We start from the raw sequence: 24509 nt of genomic DNA on the forward strand, positions 1-24509 counted from the left end.
CCGGGGGGTGCCTGACCCTAACCTCCCCCCGGGGGGTGCCTGACCCTAACCTCCCCCCGGGGGGTGCCTGACCCTAACCTCCCCCCGGGGGGTGCCTGACCCTAACCTCCCCCCGGGGGGTGCCTGACCCTAACCTCCCCCCGGGGGGTGCCTGACCCTAACCTCCCCCCGGGGGGTGCCTGACCCTAACCTCCCCCCGGGGGGTGCCTGACCCTAACCTCCCCCCGGGGGGTGCCTGACCCTAACCTCCCCCCGGGGGGTGCCTGACCCTAACTTCCCCTAGCCTAAAACCTAACCTCCCAGGGGGGTGCTTAACCCTGAGTCCCCCCCGGGAACCCTAAACCTATCCCTCCCCCCCGCGGCTATCCGTGCCCATCGTCCCTTCGATTTTGATGCCGGGCGTCGGGCTCACGGCGTATGTCTAATGACAGGCGTCGGCATATCGACGCCTGTCTTTAGACCCTTGCCGAGATGTGACAGTCGGGAAGCCGGCTGTCGGGATTAGGTCCGCCGGCTTCCCGACTGCATACCCTTTTGATATGGGTACATAATAATCACAGCAATTCCGCAATTATTAGTACATAGACCCCTAAATACTAGCCATTTATTGAGCATGTGCAAACAAATGTAATATATTGCAACAGTTTTAGTGGCAAATCTCCCTTCATCAGTATTATTCTCAATATCTATTCTTATTCTTTATTTATGGGTAATTATACTTTTTATGCTTTGAGGATGGTCTATATAACTAATTGCTACTTGTTCATATTATTTATAGTTTTAGATTTATTGGGCATTTAAACTTCAAAAAAATGTATGTTCATACCCAGTATACACACTAGATGCAGTGTGCGTGCATGCACACAATTGTTGGATTTATGTATGCTTACCAAATAGATATCTGTAAATATGTGCACTTTGGGTGAATGTGTTTTTTTCCAAAAATGCTAATTATGCTACAACTTTAATTTTGTTTTATTGTTTAACAGATGATGAATCCATCTCTATTATTAACAACAGAGAAAGACGTTTTTTTTTACAAGCTTATGGTATATAATAAGTTTAACTAGCACAGATTGCATATTGCTCCTGACCATACATAGTTACCAACATCAGTGGTCTCAACAGGGGGGCATAGCCACTCCCACCAGATGCAAGATTTAAAATCATGATGGTCTTGCCAGTGACCAGATGAGGCAGTGTCCGAGTGTGAGCCATGTGTCACTTATAGCGAGAAGGTTGAAGTTGGGTCATTCCGTGTCAAGTGGACCATCTCTGATTTTGATGAAATTTTGCATGAAGGTTGGTATATACTGTATGTAGAACTAACTTTGGTTAAGTTTCAGTTCACAGTATGCAATAGTAGTGGAGTTGTGGCCCTGGTAGTGGAGGTAGGTGAAACTGTGCACCGCAGAGTCGGTGACAATCAGCAATGTTCAAGTAAGTGCTCTGGAAGATCTATGAGAGCAAAAGTTGTGAAAGTGCACATGCTTATACAACTTTTGATGCTGATTACAATAATCCCTCCCTCAAAGCTTACAAAACAGTACTTTTTGCCAGTATGAGGCCAAAGTAGGCCAAAAAATCCGTTGTGTAAATTTTTTTCTGGAATTATGCTGCCGATATCTCCAAAGGAAAACATTAGTATACCTAACTATCCAAGTGGACACCATCACAATCATAAAATTTTAAAGTTACTTAGTTCCTGTGATAATGTCATCTAAAATTGCTTTCACAAACCGCACGTTAAATTTTCAGCCATCTTTAAAGTCCAATAGCTAAAAAGAAGCATAACCCATTTTCTTGAAACAACACTCATTTAAAAAAAAGCAGACTTTAAACTACAACACATTTTTTCTGGATAGGCGTTTTGCCTCAGAAGGGAGAAAACAGGCTTTAAAGTTAGGTCACTTTTGGCTTACGCTGTACTTAATATTATGGACAACAAGGCATGTTTAAATGGCTCTCACTATAAGGCAATGAGAGTTTGAATCTTGTAATTAGGCACAGCTATACAACTTTTAGTGCTCATTTTTAAAATGTTTATTGGACTAAATATTAATAAATAATAATAGTTCACGGATACATTTAGCACAGCTTTGATTCACTTCGTAAATTTCAGCAGGTTCCATCTTTATCTTACTTTCTAATCTGAAAAATGCATTTACTTGAAATTAGATTAAAAAATACATAACATTTTTAATATACAGTTTCGAATACATAACAATATTTCAAAAATAACAGTATTAATATTTAATTCAAACATCAGTGACACAACATGTAACAATATGTACTGTATATGCAACAAAATACAAAACAAGCGATGATTTTCACTAACTTATTGTTCCATTAAAGTTTTATTCCAAATTAACAATTTAAGCAAAATCTTGTCAAAGTTGTTGTGAGTTGTGACCGTTTTTTTTTTTTTTTATAACTTTTAATTTTAATTTAACAAAAAAATCTTAGTCTTTATTAGTCCAAAGAAATATTTTTAAAATGAGCACTGAAAGTTGTATAGCTGTGCCTAATTACAAGAACAATAAACAATACAATAAACTTTTCAGATTAGAAAAAAATTTAACCTGCTGAAAGTTACGAAAGTGAATCAAAGCCGTGCCAAATGTATCCATAAACTATTGGACTATTATTATTTATTATTATAATTATTTAGTCCAAATAAATATTTTTAAAATGAGCACTAAAAGTTGTATAGCTGTGCCCAATTACAAGATTCAAACTCTCATTGCCTTATAGTAAAAGCAAGTTAAAAATGCCATGTTGTCCATAACATTAAGTACAGCGTAAAGGTGCATACACCCGGCCAGATTTTCCTTCAGATTTGTGCAATAACGATTTAAAAAATTGTTCATATCTGAAAGAAAATCTAACGTCTGCCTACAACGATGAACGATGCGTATTCCCGTTTGTCAGATAACAATATCTGACATCTGATGTGTTTGCAGTCAGATTTGGTCGATTTTCATTCATTTTAATACTGTCAAAATCGTTTGTAGTTCATGAAATCGTTGGTAAAATCGTTCAAATTGTTCGTCATTTATCGTTCGTAGTTCATCTTTCGTCTGACAGGTCTGACCGTGTGTATGCACCATAAGCCAAAAGTGACCTAACTTTCTACATCAGGGTCCATAGGGTATCCACAGGATACCTTGGGGTATAGGTGATGACGTCAGGCATCGGGCACCATAGAGTTAAGTTTTAGCCTCCCAGGATGCACTAGGGTCCCCCGCCTATACCCCGCCCCCGAGCCAAGGCATCTCAGTTTCGTTTGGTGCACGGCCGGAGTCGGATGCACCTGTTAGAGGGGGGCTAAGAATAGCCCCTGAAGTTTCTTCAATGCAGCTGTGGCAGCACATCTGGAAGTACAGCATGGACAGTCAGTGCTGACGTCCATGCTGTCTTCCCTACACCCCCGCCAGTACCAGAACGCCGGTACCAATCCGGGGATGCTGGTAAGCATTTGGGGTCACAGCTAGCGGTGACCCCAGATGTTTGGGACCATGGCCGGATCCAAGGGGGCAGCAGGTAAGCAGCAGGGTCCCGTGGCGGGACCCTGCTGAAACATGGTCCAGAGTCCCCAGGCAGGGGGCTCCCTGGGGACTGGCTGCAGCGTGGAGCCAGGTACCTAACCTGCGCTTCCACTACCCCCCTGGGACAGCGGACCGCGGCTGAGCGGTAGCGCTGCGGCGTCCCAGGGGTTAATTGCATGCCAGGGGAGCGCGCCTTCCCTGTACACAGCCGGCGCCTCCCCCGCTGCACACAGCCCTCTCTGCACTGTGCTGACTGGCCCTGTGGCAGTGCTCCTCCCCCAGGCCGGCCTCCTCTATGCTCCTCGGTGGCCGTCTTTACAAGACGCATGGTGAACACTGCTGGAAGCTTGGGAGCGGTGGCATAGCGGTCTGGGTCCCCCGGCATACCTCTCCTCCGTTTGGTTCAGGTCTGTGTATGCAGCGCTGTGTCCTACCAGGCTCCGTGTCTCTGTAGTTGATTATCAGCGCTGTTAGTGCAGGAATTGATTTTCTCTGCATTGTATGTGACTTCTGCTAGCGCTGCTGCCTGTACTTTCATTTTCTGCTGTCAGCCTTTTCACTGTCCCTGATCTTTTTCTGCTAAAGCCCTTGCGGTGCGGTGATTGCAGGGTGGTCTCACACTATACTACAAGTATCAGTGAGAGGGGTCACATACTTACCATCATGTCTGAGAGTGACTTTCCTCTCCTACCTATGTGTACTACGTGTAAGGTACCAATAGCGGAGGGGGGGGGTAGCGCGGAGGGGCTATGTCGGCAGTGTTATTTATTGGCGCGGCCAATTACTGTCACGGCCCCGGTACAGGAGCCGCCCTGGGCTTGTTTCGCCAAAGCGCTTACAACCCTCGTGGGCCAGTTAGCTCCGCAGCCTGCATTCTCACAGATGGGTGTGTCCCAGCAGTCAGTGGTGTCGTCACCCATGCAGGGTTTCCCGAGACAATTGATGGTACCACACAGTCTCCCTATTTCCCCTCCCCAGGTTTCTCAGGAGCCTGCGTGGGTTAATTCTCAGACAAGTTCTGTACAGCACTTGTCGGACGTGTTACAAGGGGAGTCTATGTTGAGGCCACATAAGCGGTCGGTGGTGTCTCTGTCCGCTCCTTATGAGGATGATGACGTGACGTCTGATGATGGGGAGATTCTGGATCTTTCGGACCAGGAACCTCTCCGTACTAAAGAGTCGGACGCTAGGTCCAAGGTTTACATTCCTGGACTTATTCGGGCAGTCCGCACAGCTTTAGTGATTGAGGATGAAAATCCTCCGGTGTCAAAATCTAAATATGCCTTTTTTAAGGATCTTAAGGGTGACGCCACAGTGTTTCCTCTTTCGGGTCAGTTAGTGGACCATTTAGAGGAGGCGTGGAAACATCCGGGCAAACGGTATCAGCCTCAGAGGCGTTTGCCGGTGGCTTATCCGTTTGCGGATAATTATTTTTCTAAGTGGGAATCCCCTCCACAGGTGGATTCTCATGTGACACGCCTAGTCCGAAGTGCCACATTGCCCATGCCCTCCATGTATTCCTTGAAGGATGCTACGGACGGTAAGGTAGAGATCTGCCTAAAGTCCGTTTATTCCCTTGCTGGGGGGCAGCTAGGCCGGCTATGGCCATTTGTTGGGTAGCCAGGACTATGGAGTGCTGGGCTGATAGTTTGGAGACGTCTCTCGATTCCGACTGTTCGGCTGAACAGACCGAGTTGATAGGCAATCTTCGGGACTCGGCCACTTATATCAATGAGGCGGCCTTGGATATCAGTACCTTGGCGTCTCAGATTTCTTTGGCGGCTGTAGCTGCTCGTCGCACCTTATGGTTGCAATCTTGGAAGGCGGACGCTGATTCCAAGAAGGGCTTGGAAGCTTTGCCTTTCAATGGAGAAGTCCTCTTTGGTCCGGATCTGGACAAAATCGTAGCCACGCTGGCGGCAGCCAAATCGGCATGTCTTCCGTCTGCTGCGGTTCCTTCCGCTTCAGGTACGTCGTCATTTCGGCCTTACAGGGCCCAGGGTAGGCCTAAGACGCAGTCTTTTCTTAGACAGGCTGGCCCCAAAAAATTGGCCAAGCCCCGGAAACAGGCCTGGAGTACCAGACGTCTGGCCCCTAAGCCCGATGACAAGCCTGCGGCCTGACGGTTCGGGCCTCCCTTTGGGGGATTCCAAAGTGGGTGGCCGCCTGATGCAGTTCGCCCAGTGTTGGTCGGTTACCATGACAGACACTTGGGTTCTCGAGGTGGTTTCTCACGGGTACGTCCTCTCCTTTCGGCACAGGCCCCCGTCTCGATTCTTCACCACGGGTCTTCCATCAGACCGGAACAAAGCCATGGAACTGCGGAAGGTTTTGCACACTATGCTCCAGGCTGGAGTTATAGTGCCTGTTCCATTCTCCCAGAGGGGCCAGGGTTTCTATTCCAATCTGTTTTTGGTGCAGAAACCCAATGGGTCGTATCGTCCGATCCTCAACCTCAAAGCACTCAACAAGTCTTTGCGGGTGCCGAGGTTTCAGATGGAGACCCTACGGTCCATCATTCTGGCGCTGGAACCTGGGGATTACATGGTGTCGTTGGACATACAGGACGCTGACCTGCATGTCCCTATTCTTTTGCGCCATCAACAGTTCCTCAGGTTTGCAATCTGCAACGACCACTTTGGGCTGGCGACAGCACACGTGTATTCACCAAGGTGATGGCGTTCATGGCGGCTTCCTTGCGGCTGCAGGGAGTCCGCATGTTGCCGTACTTGGACGACCTTCTGTTGGTGGCAGGATCTCCAGAGCTGCTTCTACGCCACTTGGACCTGACCATTGCGGTACTACAACGGCACGGCTGGTTGATAAACTGGCAGAAGTCCACCCTGATCCCGTCTCAGAGGATTCTGCACCTCGGAGCCTTATTGGACTCCGGACAGCAAAGGATCTTTGTGACGGGGGAAAAGATCTCTGCCTTGCAGTTGAGGGTGCGCAGTTGTCTGCAGAATCGCCGTGTGTCTCTGCACTCGGCGATGAGGTTACTGGGCTCCATGGTGTCGATCTTCGACATGGTGGAATATGCCCAGTTTCACTCCAGACCTCTGCAGCAATTGATCCTGTCCAAATGGAATGGACTGCCTCAGAGTCTAAAATCCCAGACGATGGTGCTCACTCCGGAGGTTCGCCTGTCCATGGCCTGGTGGTTGCAGACGACCCATCTCAACAGGGGTCGTCCGTTCTGGGTGGCGAATTGGGTCCTGTTGACAACGGACGCCAGTCTTCGAGGCTGGGGAGCAGTCACGGGTCCACACTTGTTCCAAGGCAGGTGGACTCGGGTGGAAACAGAGCTTCCAATAAACATCTTGGAGCTCCGCGCGGTGTTCAATGCTCTCCAGCAGGCACATCGGGTTCTCCAAGGTCACCCAGTGCAGGTCCAATCGGACAACGCTACCACCGTGGCCTACATAAATCGGCAAGGAGGAACCCGAAGTCGGGCGGCTCTCGTAGAGGTGTCCCGAATCCTGGTTTGGGCGGAGCGCAATCTCCCGGCCATATCAGCAGTCTTCATCCCGGGAGTCCTAAACTGGGAGGCGGACTTTCTCAGTCGTCAGGACGTTCATCCGGGGGAATGGTCTCTGCACCAGGACGTCTTTCAACTTCTGGTGGACAGGTGGGGTCTTCCAGAGATCGACCTCATGGCGTCACGGCACAACAAGAAGTTGCCGGTGTACGGGTCTCGCACAAGAGATGAAAAGGCGTCTCTGGTGGATGTTCTGTCCGTCCGGTGGACGTTCCGGTTTGCTTCTCTGTTTCCTCCGTTTTCCCTTCTTCCACGGGTAATCCGGAAATTCAAACAGGAAGGAGGGACGCTCCTGTTGATAGCTCCCGCGTGGCCCCGTAGGCACTGGTTCTCAGACCTCCAGGGACTGTCCGTGGACATTCCTCTACGGTTGCCGTTACGCCCGGACTTCCTGTCACAGGGTCCTTGTCTTCATCCGGACCTGACTCGGCTGTCTTTGACGGCGTGGCTGTTGAGATGGCCATGTTAAGGTCCAGGGGGTTTTCCAGCTCTGTAGTGCAAACAATGCTCAGGGCTCGGAAACCGTCCTCTGCAAGGATTTACCATCGTGTGTGGCATACGTTCTTCCAGTGGTGTCGGCCGAGAGGTTATGCTCCTCGGGAGTTCAGTCTGTCTAGAGTGTTAGCTTTCCTATAGGCGGGACTGGACCATGGGCTTCGCCTTGCATCTCTGAAAGTGCAGGTGTCTGCCCTGTCCGTCTGGTTCCATCGTAGGATTGCTGCAATCCCTGATGTGCGCACCTTTATGCAAGGTGTTCTCAGAATTCAGCCACCTTGTGTTCCACCGGTGGCGCCTTGGGATTTAGCTATGGTCCTGAGGGCTCTCCAGGGGCCGCCGTTTGAACCACTGGGCTCAGTGGACCTCAAATGGCTGACAGCTAAAACTATTTTCCTTTTGGCCATTGCTTCGGCCAGACGTGTTTCTGACTTAGGGGCTCTCTCATGTAGACCCCCTTTTCTGATTTTTCATAGGAACAGGGTGGTGCTGCGCACTCGTCCTGGTTTCCTTCCTAAAGTTGTTTCCAGTTTTCACATCAACGAGGAACTCGTTGTGCCGGCTTTTAACTCACCTGATCTTTCAGTGGGTGAGGCCACTTTGGATGTTGTGCGGGCCTTAAGGATTTATGTTGACCGCACTTCTTCGTTTAGGAAGTCGGACGCCTTGTTTGTCCTCTATGGCTTCCGTACAACGGGTTGGCCTGCTTCAAAGCAGACTTTGGCAGGCTGGATTCGTATGGCCATTTCAGAAGCTTATCTTCATGAAGTCCTTCCGGTTCCTTCCTCTGTGAGGGCTCATTCCACTAGGTCTGTGGGTCCTTCGTGGGCTGCTCGACGTGGTGCCTCTGCAGTCCAGATCTGCAAGGCTGCCACATGGTCCTCGGTCCATATCTTTGTGAGGTATTACGCATTTGACACCTTTGCCTCTCAGGATGCTTCCTTCGGGTGGCGGATTCTCCTTTCAGCACAGGAGCGTCCCCACCCTTAAAGGATACTGCTTTGGGATATCCCCAAGGTATCCTGTGGATACCCTATGGACCCTGATGTAGAAAATATGAGATATGGTAAGAACTTACCTTTGTTATCTCTATTTCTACGAAGTCCATAGGGTTCCACAGGACTCCCGCCCTGTCGCACCTGTGCTGCAGATGGGCTTTACTCTGGTCACCGTTTTTTTTCCGGCTCCCTCTGGTGAGAATGTGATTCTTATGTGTGTCCAGATCTTTTTTCTCTCTCTTCATTCTCCTCCTCCGGCCTATGGCTTGGTACGTAACTGAGATGCCTTGGCTCGGGGGCGGGGTATAGAAGGGGGACCCTAGTGCATCCTGGGAGGCTGAAACTTAACTCTATGGTGCCCGATGCCTGATGTCATCACCTATACCCCAAGGTATCCTGTGGAACCCTGTGGACTTTGTAGAAATAGAGATAACAAAGGTAAGTTCTTACCATATCTCATATTTTAAAGCCTGTTCTCTACCTTCTGAGGCAAAACGCCTATCCAGAAAAAAATATATGTTTTAGTTTAAAGTCTGTTCTTTTTAATGAGTGTTGTTTCAAGAAAATCGGTTATGCTTCTTTTTTACTATCGGATTTCACAGCGTTAAATTTTCAGCTATTTGTGAAAGCAATTTTAGATGACATTATCACAGGAACTAAGTAACTTTAAAGTCTGTTATTTTATAATTGTGATGGTGTCCACTCGATAGTTAGCTATACTAATGTCGTTTTCCTTTGGAGGTATGGGCAGCTGAATTTCAGGAAAAAAAATGTTGGCCTCATACTGTCAAAAAGTACTATTTGTAAGCCTTGAGGCAGCAATTTTTTAAATCTGCCTCAAAAGTTGTATAAGCATGTGCACTTTCACAACTTTTGCTCTCATAGATCTTCCACAGCAATTACTTGAACATGGCTGATTGTGCAAAGTGGAGTCTGTGACCGTTTCACCTACCTCCACTACCAGGGCCACAACTCTACTACTATTGCATACTGTGAACTGAAATTTTACCAAAGTTAGTTCTACATATATACCAACCTTCATGCAAAATGTCAACAAGATCAGAGATGGTCAATTGGGGGCCCCTGGTCCACTTGACATGGAATGACCCAGTTGTTTGAGAGGTAAAGCTCATGGATGGGAGTTAGTTAGTTACAAACAGTATGCATTCAGTAGGGCATAGTTAAAAGATTTTGTAAGTGATGGGAAATTGGTGAAATGTATGAGGTTTGCTGGATTTCTATTGTGCCAACATGTTGAAGATATTACAGTTTAGAAATGAAGCTAAGAAATAATTTCATATGTGTTGATTAGAGAGCGGTGCAGTTGTGAACAGGTTCTGTATTTGAAGTAATAACAGGGTGTCATGCAGGGGGGTAAGGATAATGCCATGTAAGGATAGTATGTTAAACAGTATGGAAAATATATTTGGATTTGATAGGTGATTGAGAAATATGTAGTATGTTTACTGAATTATTTATAACTTTTGTGCAAATTTGCAACTATAGTCTCAGCAGAATGGTTTTTCATGTTTTTTAAACTAAACACAAATACTGTTCTTTTTGCTTAAAGTTAGTACCTTAGTATTTGACAGGACCTTGACAGCCATAGGATAAGGTGTGTTTCTTGTCTCTGGTGGAACGTTCAAAGAAAATAGGAAAGGTGTGCAGAAAACCTTAGAACCTGCCTCACAGAAATTCAGACGATGCACCCCTGGCATGTGCTTTATTTACAGGATGGGTTGTCAGGGCGCAGCCAAAAGAAGGACTGAAAGCCTTCAAATTAAAGGCAATTTGGCATGATTAAGAACTTCATATTTAGTGCTGGAAGAAGCAAGACATTCTAAGGGGTCTATTTACTGAGCCTTGGATGGAGATAAAGTACCAACCAATCAGCTCCTGTCATTTTTACAACACAGCCTGTGACATGGCAGTTATCAGCTGATTGGCTGGTACTTTATCGCCGTCCACTTTAACTCCATCCAAGTCTTAGTAGATAGACCCCTTAATAAGACAGCTTGGGTAGTCCTAATGAAGCTTGTAAAACAGACAAGTGGTGGTGTTGCCCATAGAAACCAATCAGAGTCTGTCTATTATTTTCTAGGATACAATTGAGAAATGATAGACAAAATCTGATTGGTTGTTAGGGCAACACTCTCACTTGTTTGTTTTAGAAGCGTTATTAATTCTACACCCTGGTCTTCAGCTGTTCAGATGTGTGACCAAATACTACTGTGCTAAAGTCTATGCATTATCCCAACTAGTCTAATAATTTTTCATAGGATTGTAGAATATATATTTTTTTGCTTGTTGTGTTGCTTACTACTGCTATTGTCCTTTTTTGTAGGCTGATGAAATGATACGAATATAAAGCAAATACCAACATATTGGCCTTTCTGAATGAAAACTGAAAACTTTGGCAACTGTGAAAAAAAACACTCCCATGTGCAGGTCACTTCGTTACTGTGTTAGTCACTGTCTGTATGCAGCAATGACTCGACTGGAAGAGGCAAACGGAGAGGTCAACATGCATTCATCAGTCAGATACCTGGGCTACTTAGCCAGGATAAGCTTACTAGTGGCTATATGCATGGGCCTTTATGTGAGGTGGGAGCAGACGGCAGACACATTGATATTAGTAATATTTATACTGGGCCTTTTCATACTTGGAATCGCAAGCATTCTCTACTACTATTTTTCCATGGAAGCAGCCAGTTTAAGCCTTTCTAATCTTTGGTTTGGCTTTCTTCTGGGTCTCCTTTGTTTTATTGATAATTCAACATTCAAGCACAATGTAAAAGAAGAAGCTACCAAATATTTACTTATATCCTCTATAAGCATAAGAACAATGTGTGCCCTAGTGGAGAGGATTTGTGGGTATGTCCGGCATCGTCCCATACTGCTCACCTCATCTGAATTTCTGGAACTGGTTGGATTTGCAATTGCTAGTACCATCATGCTGGTCCAAAAGTCCATTAGTATCATCTTGCTTGTCACTGCACTTGCTTTGATAATTATTGACCTGCGAATGAAATCCTTCTTGGCGATTCCAAACCTAGGAATTTTTGCAGTCTTGACACCTGTGTTGTTTTTCCCAAATTTGCATATTCCAGTCAATCCATATGCCTTGTCTTGCTTTTTCTGTTGTATCATTAGCGAGCCACTTCTTGATGTCTACTTCAGTGGTCTTTCTGTCACAGAACGATGGAAACCATATCTTTATCGTGGCAGAATTTGCAGACGGCTTTCTGTCATTTCTGTTGGGTTGATTGAGCTAATTTTTTTTGTGTTGGCAGCCTTAAAACTAAGAGATTTAGATCTTTGGTATATTGTCATTCCTGGCTTTTCCATCTTTGGTATTTTCTGGCTAATTTGCCATATTATATTTTTAATCACTCTTTGGGGTCTCCATACTAAGTTGAATGAATGCCATAAAGTGTATTACACACACAGGTCAGATAACAGTCTGGAAAGAGTTATGGCCTCAAAAGGAATGCGCCATTTCTGCCTAATTTCAGAGCGTTTGGTGTTCTTCAGTCTTCTGGCAACAGCGATTCTTGGTGCGGTTTCGTGGCAGGTAAGCACATTGTTTATTACTTGATACATGTGCTCTAGTAATGTATCTAGCTAGGCTATGCTGCTTCTGCAGTTTTCTGTTTTGTTGATGTACCAGTTGTACTGAATAGTGAGTGTAGACTATTGTGCAATACTGTTCAAACTGCTGATGTTTGCAAGGTGACGCAGTGTGGCAAAGCCCACCAGGGATTTGAAAAGCTGCAGGGGAGCTGTTACTTCTCCTTTATTTATATCACACCTTTTATTAATGTTATGCTCCCTTTGAATCGCATCTATATGTGATTGGTATTAACCTAATGTAATTGCTTACTTGTACTGTAACTAATGCCAGATTTGCTACTACAGCATTGTCACAAATTTTGCATGATGCATTGAAACGATAATACCACAAACAATGCCAAATCTTGTGACTTGCTTGTGGTTTAGATACTGCCTAATTGACTTTAAGTAACACATCCTTTCACTAGCAGCTATTCTTTGTGATGCCTTGCAATAATAAAAGAAAGTTAAAAGGAGTTTTATTTGTGTGTATTGTGAATATCAGAAAAGCAGTTTTTTTTTTATACAATGCATACATACAGTATATATTTGAAAAGAGGAGAGAAGGAAAGAATCCCTATATGAGTACACTATTACTTATAATAAAAATAAAATATAACCTTTAATGTATAATGTCCCTGAGTAGCACCCCTTACCTGATCATTATAATAGCAATATAAATTTAAGGGTTATCTAAGAACTTATGATGTTTTGAATATCAGTCCTTGGTGCGACCTTTCTTCCACTTACCCTTATGTGTGTATACATATATATGTGAGTGTGTGTAGCAACCAACCCTGGGCACAGCAGCTTCAAAACACATGTCCGAACAACGTTGCACTCACCAGACTTGTAGAGAATCGGCAACGTCCTTTGTTCATAGACAATAATTTCTATGAGTAAAGGACCTTGTTGTTTTTCTACATGTCTGGTGAGTGCAACCTTATTTGGAGAGAGAGAGAGAGAGAGATATATATATATATATATACATATATTAATGTGTGTGTATGTATATATATGTGTGTATATATATATATATATATATATATATAGATATATATATAGATATATATATATAGATATATAATGTATGTGATTTACGAGCGGCACTCAGAGGTTACACACAACTGTCTTCCTTTGGTAAACGTATCAGTGTTAGAGCATTTTCGTCTCTACATAGAAGGAAGTTCCTCCGCTGATACAACAAATTGAAGTACATTATACTTCCACAGCTGGCAATTTGCAGCCTATAATTATCTGATTGGTCCAAGATGTTAAAGGTGTGATATTCTTCCTAAACCATTACGGATTTTTGAAGGAAGCAAGAAAATCACCTTCCCATTCCCATTACCGCACAAGCTGCACTTTGATTGTCAACAATTGTCTGTAATATGTAATCAAATTGAGATTAACCCCTGAAGAAGTCTCTTGGAGATGAAACACGTAGGTTACCCACTCTGAGAATATGAAATTGTGTATATTAACTCCCAAGAAAAGGGTGAACTGTATATGCTCAGATGTGTTATCATTTATTGATTCTAAATTGTACTCATTAAGCTGACTAACGACGGTATTCAATTAGCCGCAATAACCCATTTTTCAGCTAAAAGTTTTCACTTGTGAAAACTTCTGTCCAAAAATGGGTATTGTGCTATTTAATTAGCCGCAGTCCGAAGTCTTCCATAGCAATTATCGTAAATTATTTTTCATCCATCTCTGAGTAGGTGAAAAGTTTAGCAAAATCCCCATTTTTGGTCTAAAATGTCAGGACTTGGTGCAAAACACCTGGGACACCCCCCTTAATGACTAATTAGACAAAAATATATATTTTAATTAGCTTATTTGGGCCAATAATGACGTCATTTTTGGAGTGAAAAAGTAAAAAGTGCAGTAAAATGGATTCAAAGTAGTGTGTTAGGTATTTTGGGGGACTGTATGGATGGGGCAGGCGTTTTAAAAAAGTTAAAAACACACCTGCTGCAATGCAATGTTTAAAAGTGCCCTAAAATGACTCAAAAATATACTTACCCCCATTTTTAATAACCCCTAATTTAACTAGAGCATTTCCTTTGGCCAAAAAACATTTTTATTTCTTTTTTTTTTTTTTTTTTTACTGTTATAGAAAAATGCATATAACAGCCATTTGACACTATTTTTAAGAACTCAAAACCCTTTGATTATGGCCAATAAAATACTTCTATAGTGTTACGCAATATTAGTTTACCTTTTTTTGGGGTACAGGCTGATTTCCCCATTTTCTCCTGTACTTTTTGCCTGTCATCACTGCAAGAATTATCGTGCAAATGTGTTATTGCCGGTTTTGTAATTGGATTGCACGATAAATGGGAGCTCGTATACATGCGATAAGCATGTTGCATTTTCTTAACTCTGAACTATCGCTTCACTATATACTGTAGTTCTATAAGGTCCAATTCAATTAGGAGTGAATTGACTTTGTCCAAGCAGTTTTCCGAGCGTATTTACTGCAAGAATTGCATTTGCAATTCCAAACTCGCTTTGCATTTTCCTAGAAAAGCACGTTTTTTTGCACACACCCCCTGAGCAGATGAAAAAGTAAGGAACTTATTTTAAGCAGGGGCGGAGGGAGAAGGTACTAATTACCCAGGCTTGCTGGAGGGGCCCCAAGTTCGACACCGCCCCACCCTCCTCCCTGTCAGCTGAGCAGCCCAGCACACGCTGCTGTGTGCTAGGCTGAAAAGGGATACTGCTTGCTGGAGAGCGGCAGTCTCCTCTGCCTGTGGGGGGAGTGATCATCCTGATAGCGCCCTCCCTCATGGATTTGCGCTAGGCTGAGGGGCTCAAAGCACACCCCTCCGCAGCACCGCTGCAAATGTTTTTTTCTCTAGGTTTTTTTCTTACGTGGGCGTGGCCACGCCTCCCGCCAGTAGACAACGCCCCCTACATCTGGACTCGGTGCAGCTCTTGGCAGCCCTGATTTTAAGGGTAAAAAATGTGTGGGAACAGCGCAGGAACACTGGTATACCCCCCCCCCTGCCAATGAATGAGCAAGGACTTGAAGGTGTTAAAACAGTATAATGTGGCCAATAAAAGCATGTTAGTTTTAAGGTGAATTTCTCTAAAAAGCTCAATAATGGGATCAGTGAGGTGGGATAAGTATGCTGAGGTGTTGTATTGATGGGAAAGAGATTTTTAAAACTTACAGATTGAAGTAAGAAAGTGATTTTTTTTTCCCCAACTTTTTACAAACTTTACATAAATGTATATGTACCCCAGATAACTGTGAAGACTTTAATTTACTAAGACTAAAACTTTTCCTGGAACATTTTTCCACCATTAATGAAAGAAATGCCGTTTGACACCTTTTAAGAACCTCTAATACTTTCCTTATGGACACAAACGGCCTTGTATACTGTCCTACTACCTTATTTTCCACTTTTCTGGGGTCCAGGATGATTTCCCCACTTTTTCATTAACTTCTGCTAGGTCACTTTTTGTAGAAAAGTCGCACGAGTCCAGCGAATTGGCATTTCTAATTGAACCTTACAGGTGCACCCATTGCCTTTATGTATACGGTTTTTTTATGCTAGTTCGCTTTTGCAAACTCGCATCTAACTGAATTGACCCCTGCAATTTTAAGTGTGTATTTTGTTAGATACTTGTGTTATTTTTTTGTTTCCGTTAATGGTAACATTGTGACTTTGTTTTGCTTGTAGCCATCTAGAGGGATCTTTATGAGCCTGTTTCTTATTGTATTACCACTTGAGTCAATGGCACATGGATTATTCCATGAACTTGGCAACTGCTTAGGAGGAACCTGTGTTGGATATGCAGTTGTAATCCCTACTAATTTTTGCAGGTATGTTGTTTGTTCATCACAATATATGTTTTATGTGTATTCCTAAAGAATAAGAACTCCCTATAGCACTAGCTTTGTCTACCTCTCTTATATAATGATAGTGCTTATTTTAAAATCCATACACTTATAGGGTTAAGGTATAAAAGTAATCTATGAATAGTTTGTTGGACTCATAATAAATGTTCATAAAACAGCATGCAATTCTATTTAAAAAAATCTGTACAAATTTGTTTGTTAAATAACCTTAATTATTCTTTAAAAATATATAATCATTACAGTATCTTTGAAAAAAACATATTGCATAACCATTTTCTCTTTGCATTGGGGTAGTAATTTTTTTTTTTCCCTTCTACATCAGCCCAAATGGTCAGCCCATGCTACTTCCACCTGAACATGTGCAGGAGTTGAACTTGCGCTCAACAGGAATGCTAAATTCTATCCAAAGATTCTTTGCATCCCACATGATAGAGACCTATGGTTGTGACTACTCTACAAGTGGACTAACGTTTGACAACCTGCACTCAAAACTAAAGTCTTTTCTGGAGCTTAGAACCACTGATGGACCCAGGCATGATACCTACATAATCTACTACAGCGGACACTCCCATAGTACTGGAGAATGGGCTTTAGCAGGTAGGGTTTTAGGTACCCTGACTTTGTAATATACAAAATTATTACTATGGCACATAATTATTCGTTTAGTTACAGTAAGGGTACCAAATGATCATGGTTTTGCCAAATAGTATTACTTGACAAGTTTTATGAAAACCTATGGTTATTTTGCCTATACATTTTTCAATGTTGGACGCAGCCATTACTCACTGAATGGAAAGATGGTGGAAATCTACTAATAGTTTATCAGTCAATACTGTGCTGTGACAGATGGAGCAGATCTCCATTTAGCTTTTAGTTTAATCTGGACATCCATCAACCTGCATAGTAAGCTACTGAGAAATGCACAAATAAAATATTAAAATGTGATCTCTCCTGGCAGTATTCATGAAATTTTTCTTTTAAAATCTGCATAGATGTATATATACAGTACCATTTACTATAAGCGGCGACTTCAAAAGATAGAAGTTCCTTGCTACAAGGTAGGACTACCGTGTGCCCCCCCAGTACAAAGTGGGTGCCAAGTACTGTGCTTTATCTTCTGCAGGAGCCAGGTAATAACTGATAGGCCCTCATTCCAATTCTGGGCCTGGAGTTGCTGCATATCAAACCATTAATATAGAGCACTCAATATGTGTTCAGTAAGATTTGGACTGGTCATAGGTCATATAGGGCTGAATTAAATGTAATTCGATTTTGAATAGCCAAGGGAGGGACCTCCTGCGGCTATTCATTTCAACGCGATGTTTGCCTGGTCGGGAAGCAGGTAAGTCTGAGAATGACGGTTCTCGCGACTTAACCTGGGTGTTAAGGCGCGGTAACCGGCATTCTCCAACTAAAGTGCCGGGCGCGTGGCTGTTACCGCCGCGCTAAGCCAGCAAACAGCTGCGCTCCCGGCACTTTTACCAGATTTCTCCTCGCATCCCCAGGGGGGTGCAAGTAGAAATCATTTAGCTTCCCAAACAGCGCGGTTTATTGAATAGCTTTGGGAGCTCCCTCCCGCGGCTATTCAACATTGCACTGAATTGAATTCGGCACATATAACAAACCCTCCTGTTAGTTAACTGTCTTTTATATGATATGAGGTGTTTGTTGGGCATGTTAACTTTTGTTGAAAAGGTGCTTGTAAATTACTGCTTTTCTATTTGGTCTGTTTGAAGAATTCAGGTAAACACTTTCTGTATTTGAGTGAATAACACACAAATAAGGATTTTTTTTTTCACAATGTTTATAGAAACTTCATTGCTTATAAACTGAATTATTTTCTTTTGGTCGCCGATGCCCAAAGTACTGCTGGTGCCAGTTTGGACCATTGCCCTGTTTAGCATAGAAACTTCAGATCATAACGCTGTACGTTCTGTAGGGTGTTGGTGTGTTTCATCCTGTTCTGGGGTGCATAGTCTGTGGTCCATTTCTTGACATAACTATGTGAATATACACTTGTATGCAGCATAGGGATCCTTCATTCCTGTGCTCCTTAAGTATCTGAACTAACCAGATCCGGAAGCAAATTGAATGCGTTTCATTACCCTTGTACCTGTGAGCTTATATATCTATCTATATAATCTATCTATCTATGTTATCTATCTATATCTATGTATGTGTAGCAAAAGTCTGTTGCGCAATGTTCTTCTGTGATGTGAAACCTTTTATCCAGCCAGCTCTTTTTGTAAAGATTCTTTATTGATGAATGCATCTCACCTCCTTAGCCCACCTCCTGAGACGTATCTAATTCAAGGCAAAAAAACAGGGAGCGCACCATCGTGAACCACATCGTGAGTGTCACGGCTGAATGCGAGGACCGACCCTTCTCCTTCGTGCTGTGACCAATCACTGTTACTCCTTCCTGGGATATCAACATCAGCCGTGACGCTCAGACGGAGCAAACGTGCGGTGTTTACCTGAGCCCTATTTTCATGCTTGTATATTTGGATACAATGTGTGAGTTCTCAATGATAATAAAATAAATCAGTATTTTATTTGGATCACGATGGTGCGCTCCTTGTTTTTTGCCTTGATATAGTGTACACACACACACACAGGAGTACCCGGCGTTGCCTGGGATTTTAAGAATGTTTGTTTACACATCATCCTCCAACAAACCTCTCCTTAGGCAGGCCTCACGAAAAGTGTGACAAACTTCCTCATCCACAGTCCTAAGGTCTTTGAAGGAAGTAGGACCTGTAACAGTGTAAAGCAAACTTCAGAGATAGAAGCATTAAAAATTTGTCAGATGTACAGTGTAAACATGGCCAAGAGCTTCTGTTGCTCTGATACTAGAATGACTGTGTACTTCCTGGTTGCTGGATCGCACTATGAAATGCACTGCAGCTACTTCCAGTTCCTTGTGCAGCTGTTTCCGGCATTCAGGGTCTCCACGGTGTATAAGATTCATCCAATCGGTTTTACCCTTCAGGGGCTGACAAAGGAATGAACCGGAAGTAGCCTCTGTGCGGTCCATAGTGCGGTCCAGCAACCAAGGAGGTAGACAATAAAGTTTGGTTGACACCATCTAGTTGTGTAAGCTGATGCTTGAGCAAGTATAAATAAAAATTTGTGCTGCAGAGCTGTGTTTTTACATCCCAGCATAGTTGCCATCTTTATGGGCCTGACTGTAAATCAGATGGATCTCTCCTTATGGATGCAGATATCAATTTTGACCATATTCTGACTCCTAATAAGCCTGGCTTAATTACAATAGTGGTTCCTAAGTGCAGGTTTGCTGACTGTGACGGCAGTGCAAGGGTGTCCTCAATGCAGGGTTTCGGCGGTGTCGGCAGAGCGGGGGTGCCAGCAGTGTCCTCAGTGCATGTGTGCTGACAGTGTCGGCAGTGCAGGGGTGCTGGTGGTGTCCTCAGTGTGGGAGTGTGGGGGTCACTAAGGGTATCCTGAGTATGTGGGGCAGCATTGCAGGGGTGCCGGCAGCGGTGGTGTCAGCAGCGGGGGATGCTGCCAGTGGAGGTGTCGGCAGTAGGGGGTGCCGGCGATGTCTGGCAGTGAGGGATGGCGGGCGCCATCTTCTTTTGCTTCCTGTGTGCATATTAAATGGGCTTAACACTGATTGGCTGAGAGCCGTGACAGACGGCTCTCAGCCAATCGGCGTTAAGTCTGCTCAATACAAAACCTTGCAACCCAACAGCGGCATCGCGGGGTTTTGCCTCGGGTGAGGAATCCAGGGCAGGCAGGGAGATCCGAGCTTGGCTCGGATCGCCCCGAAGCCCGAAATTCGGGTGGGTTCGGTTCTCTGAGAACCGAACCCGCTCATCCCTAATAAATTCATACAGCATTTAAAAGGTACTGTAAACTCCATGCGAGAGCCATAGTAAATGATGTTCAGAGACGTAGATTATATGCTACAGAATAAAATTCCATAATTACTTCGTATGTAGCAAAATGCATGTTATAAAATCAAATTATGAAATGAAACAAAACTAAAATTTTTATATTTTTATTATTGACCTTGCAGATGGCCCAAGAAGAATAGTTCCAAATCTGCATCTAACAATAAACCAAACAGGACAATGCTTTTATTCTTCTTTGGTGTTTTAGGTGTAGAACCATGAGAGATCTTTGCTTGTAAACTGTGGGCTAAATCCTTTTCTAATTCCGGACCTGACTTGTAGAGGGCGAATGCTATGCAAAAATTGTGGTTTTTAGTTAATTAGAAATTAACAGTAATTAATTTCGATTTCAAATTTTTGAGTTGCCTCTGGCGTGTTTTAATACACTCGTATGTAAATTTCACAATCTTGGCTTGTAAACTGTGGATTTGCATAGAAAGACAGAATGACAGGACAAATTTTCATTTTTATATAGAAGACATGGTTAGTTATTTATATATATATATATATATATATATATATCTAGATTATATTTCTAGGAAAGAAATATAGCAGCGCACACTGTAGTAAAATTTATGTAATAAAAAAAAAATCATGAAAACGTACAATGAGGTAAACATTAATCAGCTCACGAAAAAGCCTGATAACCTTGTGGATTGCCCGTCACTCCAGATACTGCCGTTTAACCTCTTATTCATCTCTAAGCCAGACTTTGGCTCTGATACCCAGCGGGGATTCTTTTCAGCAGCCGCCTTCAGAGCAATAGACGTATTGCTGTGGAGTTCCACGGAGTCCTCACACGCAGTGCTGGTACACGTCACCCACTGACTAAGTCTTACCTATGACGAAACGTGTTTGGGCATGCCTAGGACGGTGACGTGTACCAGCACTGTGTGCCCTATTTGGCGCTCCTTGAAAAATGCAACTAAGCAGTACCATGCCACGCAACAACTTGTAAATTTGCACTGCCACAATTGCGAGAAAAGTACATATTCTATGACCTCAGTACACTACAATCCTGATTGTGTGCAGCTGTGATGCAAAAATAAATACGTTGTGGTGCGAAAGACACTAATGTGCAAAAATTTTTAATTTAGCTACCAGTGGCATCTAATAAGTCACTTGTCTCACGCCATATGGCACAAAAATGCTAGGTAAATGAGTACACCTGTGTAAATAGAATATTTCAACAGTAATGTCTATTTTTTAAAACTATATTTAGTAGCTGCAAATTTTTTATTGCCGTATTTCATTTTTCTGTAACTAGTTTTGCAAACAAAAGATGAAAAATAAAATTTACAGAGAATGCGTCTAGCTGGAATTTACAATAATGCCTTTATTTTCTACTACATGTACAGGTGGTGAGACATTACGATTTGACACTCTCCTGGAGTGGTGGAGGGAGAAAAACAGTGCCTACTGCTCCCGACTTATTATTGTGTTGGACACAGAGAGCTCGCAGCCCTGGGTTAAGGAAGTTCGAAAAGTTAATGATCAATATATTGCTATTCAAGGGGCAGAAATGGCAAGGGTGGTAGATATTGAAGAAGCTGATCCACCGCAGCTGGGGGATTTTACTACAGAGTGGGTGGAGTACAACTGCAACCCCGATCACAACATAAACTGGTCCGAGAAGGGGCGCACTATTAAAGCATCATATGGAGTGTCAAAGCACTGGAGTGACTACACCTTGCATTTGCCTACAGGAAATGATGTCACCAAGCACTGGATGATTTATTTTCCCCGAATTACATACCCTCTCGTCCATCTAGCTAACTGGTGTGGAGCACTCAACATTTTTTGGATTTGTAAAGTATGTTATAAGTGTTTGAAAAGATTAAAAATGAATTGGTTTCTTCCAGCAGTCCTTGACACAGGACAAGGCTTTAAACTGGTTAGATCCTAATTACCATCCAAAATGAGGTACTGGTTCATCATCTTTATTATTATTATTCAAAGTATACTTAAAGTAAAATATCTATATGTAAATATATATATAGAGAGACAGAGATTTGTGTCACCTTGTTTGTTGGAAGAAATCATGCTGATTCATCAGTGCACTGCATTGTTACATCTTGTCTGTAAAGAAACATATCTATCGTCTCCATTGCAGCTTTTTAAAAAGTTGAACTTTGTTACTGAGGTGTGTGTTTGTCTGTTCTTATAAGTATTCAATATACAATTTATACCTGTGTGCTTGGGAGAATTAAACATCTACCAAGCCAAGTTCATTTAATATGAAGAAGTGTCTTGTAACATTTATTCAGAATGAAAAGCATCTGAAATTGTATGTACACTTATTTGCAGAATGTAAGCAATAATTTCCCATACACTGGCTGGTGCCCTTCAGTGACATTTACAGATGGTTTCCCTGTTCTGCTGCACATGGAAAATGTTTTTCCCAAAATTTGCACATGCCAATATAGGCTCTGTCAAGATCTTTGCATATATATGCAGTTATTCTGAATATTACTTGTAGCTTTTTCATAGGAGGATTTTTCACATTTAGGCTAGACAAGCACTGGAGCTTAAACCACACCTGAGCTCCAGCACCCATTCGGGTTGGGTATGATATTCCGACGGTCAGAATCATAACTGGCACATGGCTGGCACCGGAATCCCGACGGTCAAAATATCGACACATGTTGGCGAGTATTCTAACCCTAACCCACCCCTACTGAAGCCTAACCCTAATCGTCCTCTTTGGCAGCCTAACTCTCTCTTCCTAGTTCCTAACCCTAATACACACCATCAAGATTCTGACCATTGAGATTCAGGAGCTGGTATTGTGATTACCGTCGGGATACTGGAGCCAGTATTGTGACCGTTGGGATTCTGACGGATGAGATCCTGACTACATCCCCTTTTATCCTGGCACTAACCTTAAACAGAGGTTAAATATGGGTCACAGATGCCACACAGAGATGCCATACACATGGTGTTTAAGACGAATGTAAAATTGGCAGAGGAAAAATAAATGCAAAATCATGATAAATCCTGTGTTCCTTCTATGGTCCATAGACTCTCCTGGAGGAAATGTATTAGCATGGTTTTTGCCTTTTATGTGATTTCCACTTAAAAATATTGGCCAGACTTGCCGAGATCTCAACAATCCCAGCAAGTCGCAGATTATTACATATCCCCTCTGTTCTACTTATGGATCAGTGACCTCTTTTATAAGCTCTGTTTCCAATTTTCAACCGATAGGAGCTCAAACAAGTAGCACTTATAATCCTTAAGTATAGATGTTGCATATTCCCATACTGTTAGATCTGAGTTGACCTGCGCACTGAGCTCTCTTGTGGCGGCAAGCTGCTTACAACTAATAGGTACCCTTCCCTATTTGGTTAAAATAGTATATAAAGAAGAAATTGTTTTAGTGGCATAGGCTGAGCACTACAACAATTTCTTCTTTATATTCCCATACTGGTTCACTACCAGATAAAAATAATTTTCAGTCATTTTCATTTCAGAGCTTTCATACTTGCACTTGTGTGTGTCACCAAGCCAATTACACCTGGAAGGTATTATTTCTACAACGTGGAACTAAATATATACATTTGGCACAAGTTCATATGCAAATGTTCCAGTTTCCTTTGGGTAATGCAAAATTGGCATGGAAGTTTGTATTTTTGTTTTTAGTTCATTTAAATACATGTTTACGCCAAATATATTCTCTGACACCGTTCCGTTATAAGTGGTTTTCAAATGTAACACTCTGATCTCTCCCTGTTAGAACATGAAATGCATCAATAAGATCTCAGGGAATTCAGTATTTAAATATGCAGATTTATTAGTGCTGACCTTTTTGTATTCATTATTTACTAAATATTTTTATCAAATCTATGCAACATATTCAATGTAATTGTACATACTTTTTTTTTTTTTTTCCTTTCCTTTGAAACATATTTGGGGCCTACTACTCCAGTGTCTAATACATTGGCGGCTGCTTGTTTTGTTTGCAATTTTTTATATACATAATGCTCATCTTCAAATAAGTTTGGTTTCAAATACTCAGATATATTTAATAAAAGGATTTATTTGTGTAAATGTAAATAAATGTTTTGTTTTTTTTTAATTCTGAATACATTGTTGTTTTTTGTGTACATACCAAGACTTTCTTTTCTGAACTTGAGTTTTTAAAAAATATATAACATATCAATTCTAAAGTTTGTGACCTAGAGTTACTTTCGTAAATTGGAATTATGGCTTATTTTGGGGTATTGTCTATAAATTGAAAATTGTTACAATAAATTATTTGCATTACACTGATTTCAAGAATACATTAAGATGGAATAGTAGTCTGTAAAGGCTTACCATTTGATCCTGTAAGAGAAGTGCCAACTCTTCAGCCAGGTGCTAATCTTCCCTGGTGTACTGTATGGTCTAATCCTAGTACTTGCAGGGAAACAATAGAATCATCTCCATTATGAAACACTTACATACATGAGTTGATACATTATATTAGTTGAACATACTATAAAAGCGTAATATGTTGATTTTCTCAAATTACTGGTCCTTTCTGGG

At 42.6% G+C, this 24509-nt stretch overlaps 1 protein-coding gene across 1 annotated transcript in view; it reads left to right on the plus strand.

Moving 5' to 3' along the window:
* Positions 1-24060, plus strand: part of TMEM168 (transmembrane protein 168) — a 33344-nt gene extending 9284 nt beyond the window's left edge. The window contains exons 2-5 of the mRNA XM_088457700.1: positions 10924-12153; positions 15887-16029; positions 16388-16662; positions 21341-24060. Coding sequence (XP_088313826.1) covers positions 11020-12153; positions 15887-16029; positions 16388-16662; positions 21341-21888 — 2100 coding nt within the window. The 5' untranslated portion in view covers positions 10924-11019 and the 3' untranslated portion in view covers positions 21889-24060. The remainder of the gene's footprint in view (positions 1-10923; positions 12154-15886; positions 16030-16387; positions 16663-21340) is intronic.
* Positions 24061-24509: the final 449 nt, after the last annotated feature.

This window comes from Taudactylus pleione, unplaced genomic scaffold, assembly GCF_031769625.1.
Source record: "Taudactylus pleione unplaced genomic scaffold, aTauple2 ptg000041l, whole genome shotgun sequence".
Lineage (NCBI taxonomy): Eukaryota > Metazoa > Chordata > Amphibia > Anura > Myobatrachidae > Taudactylus > Taudactylus pleione.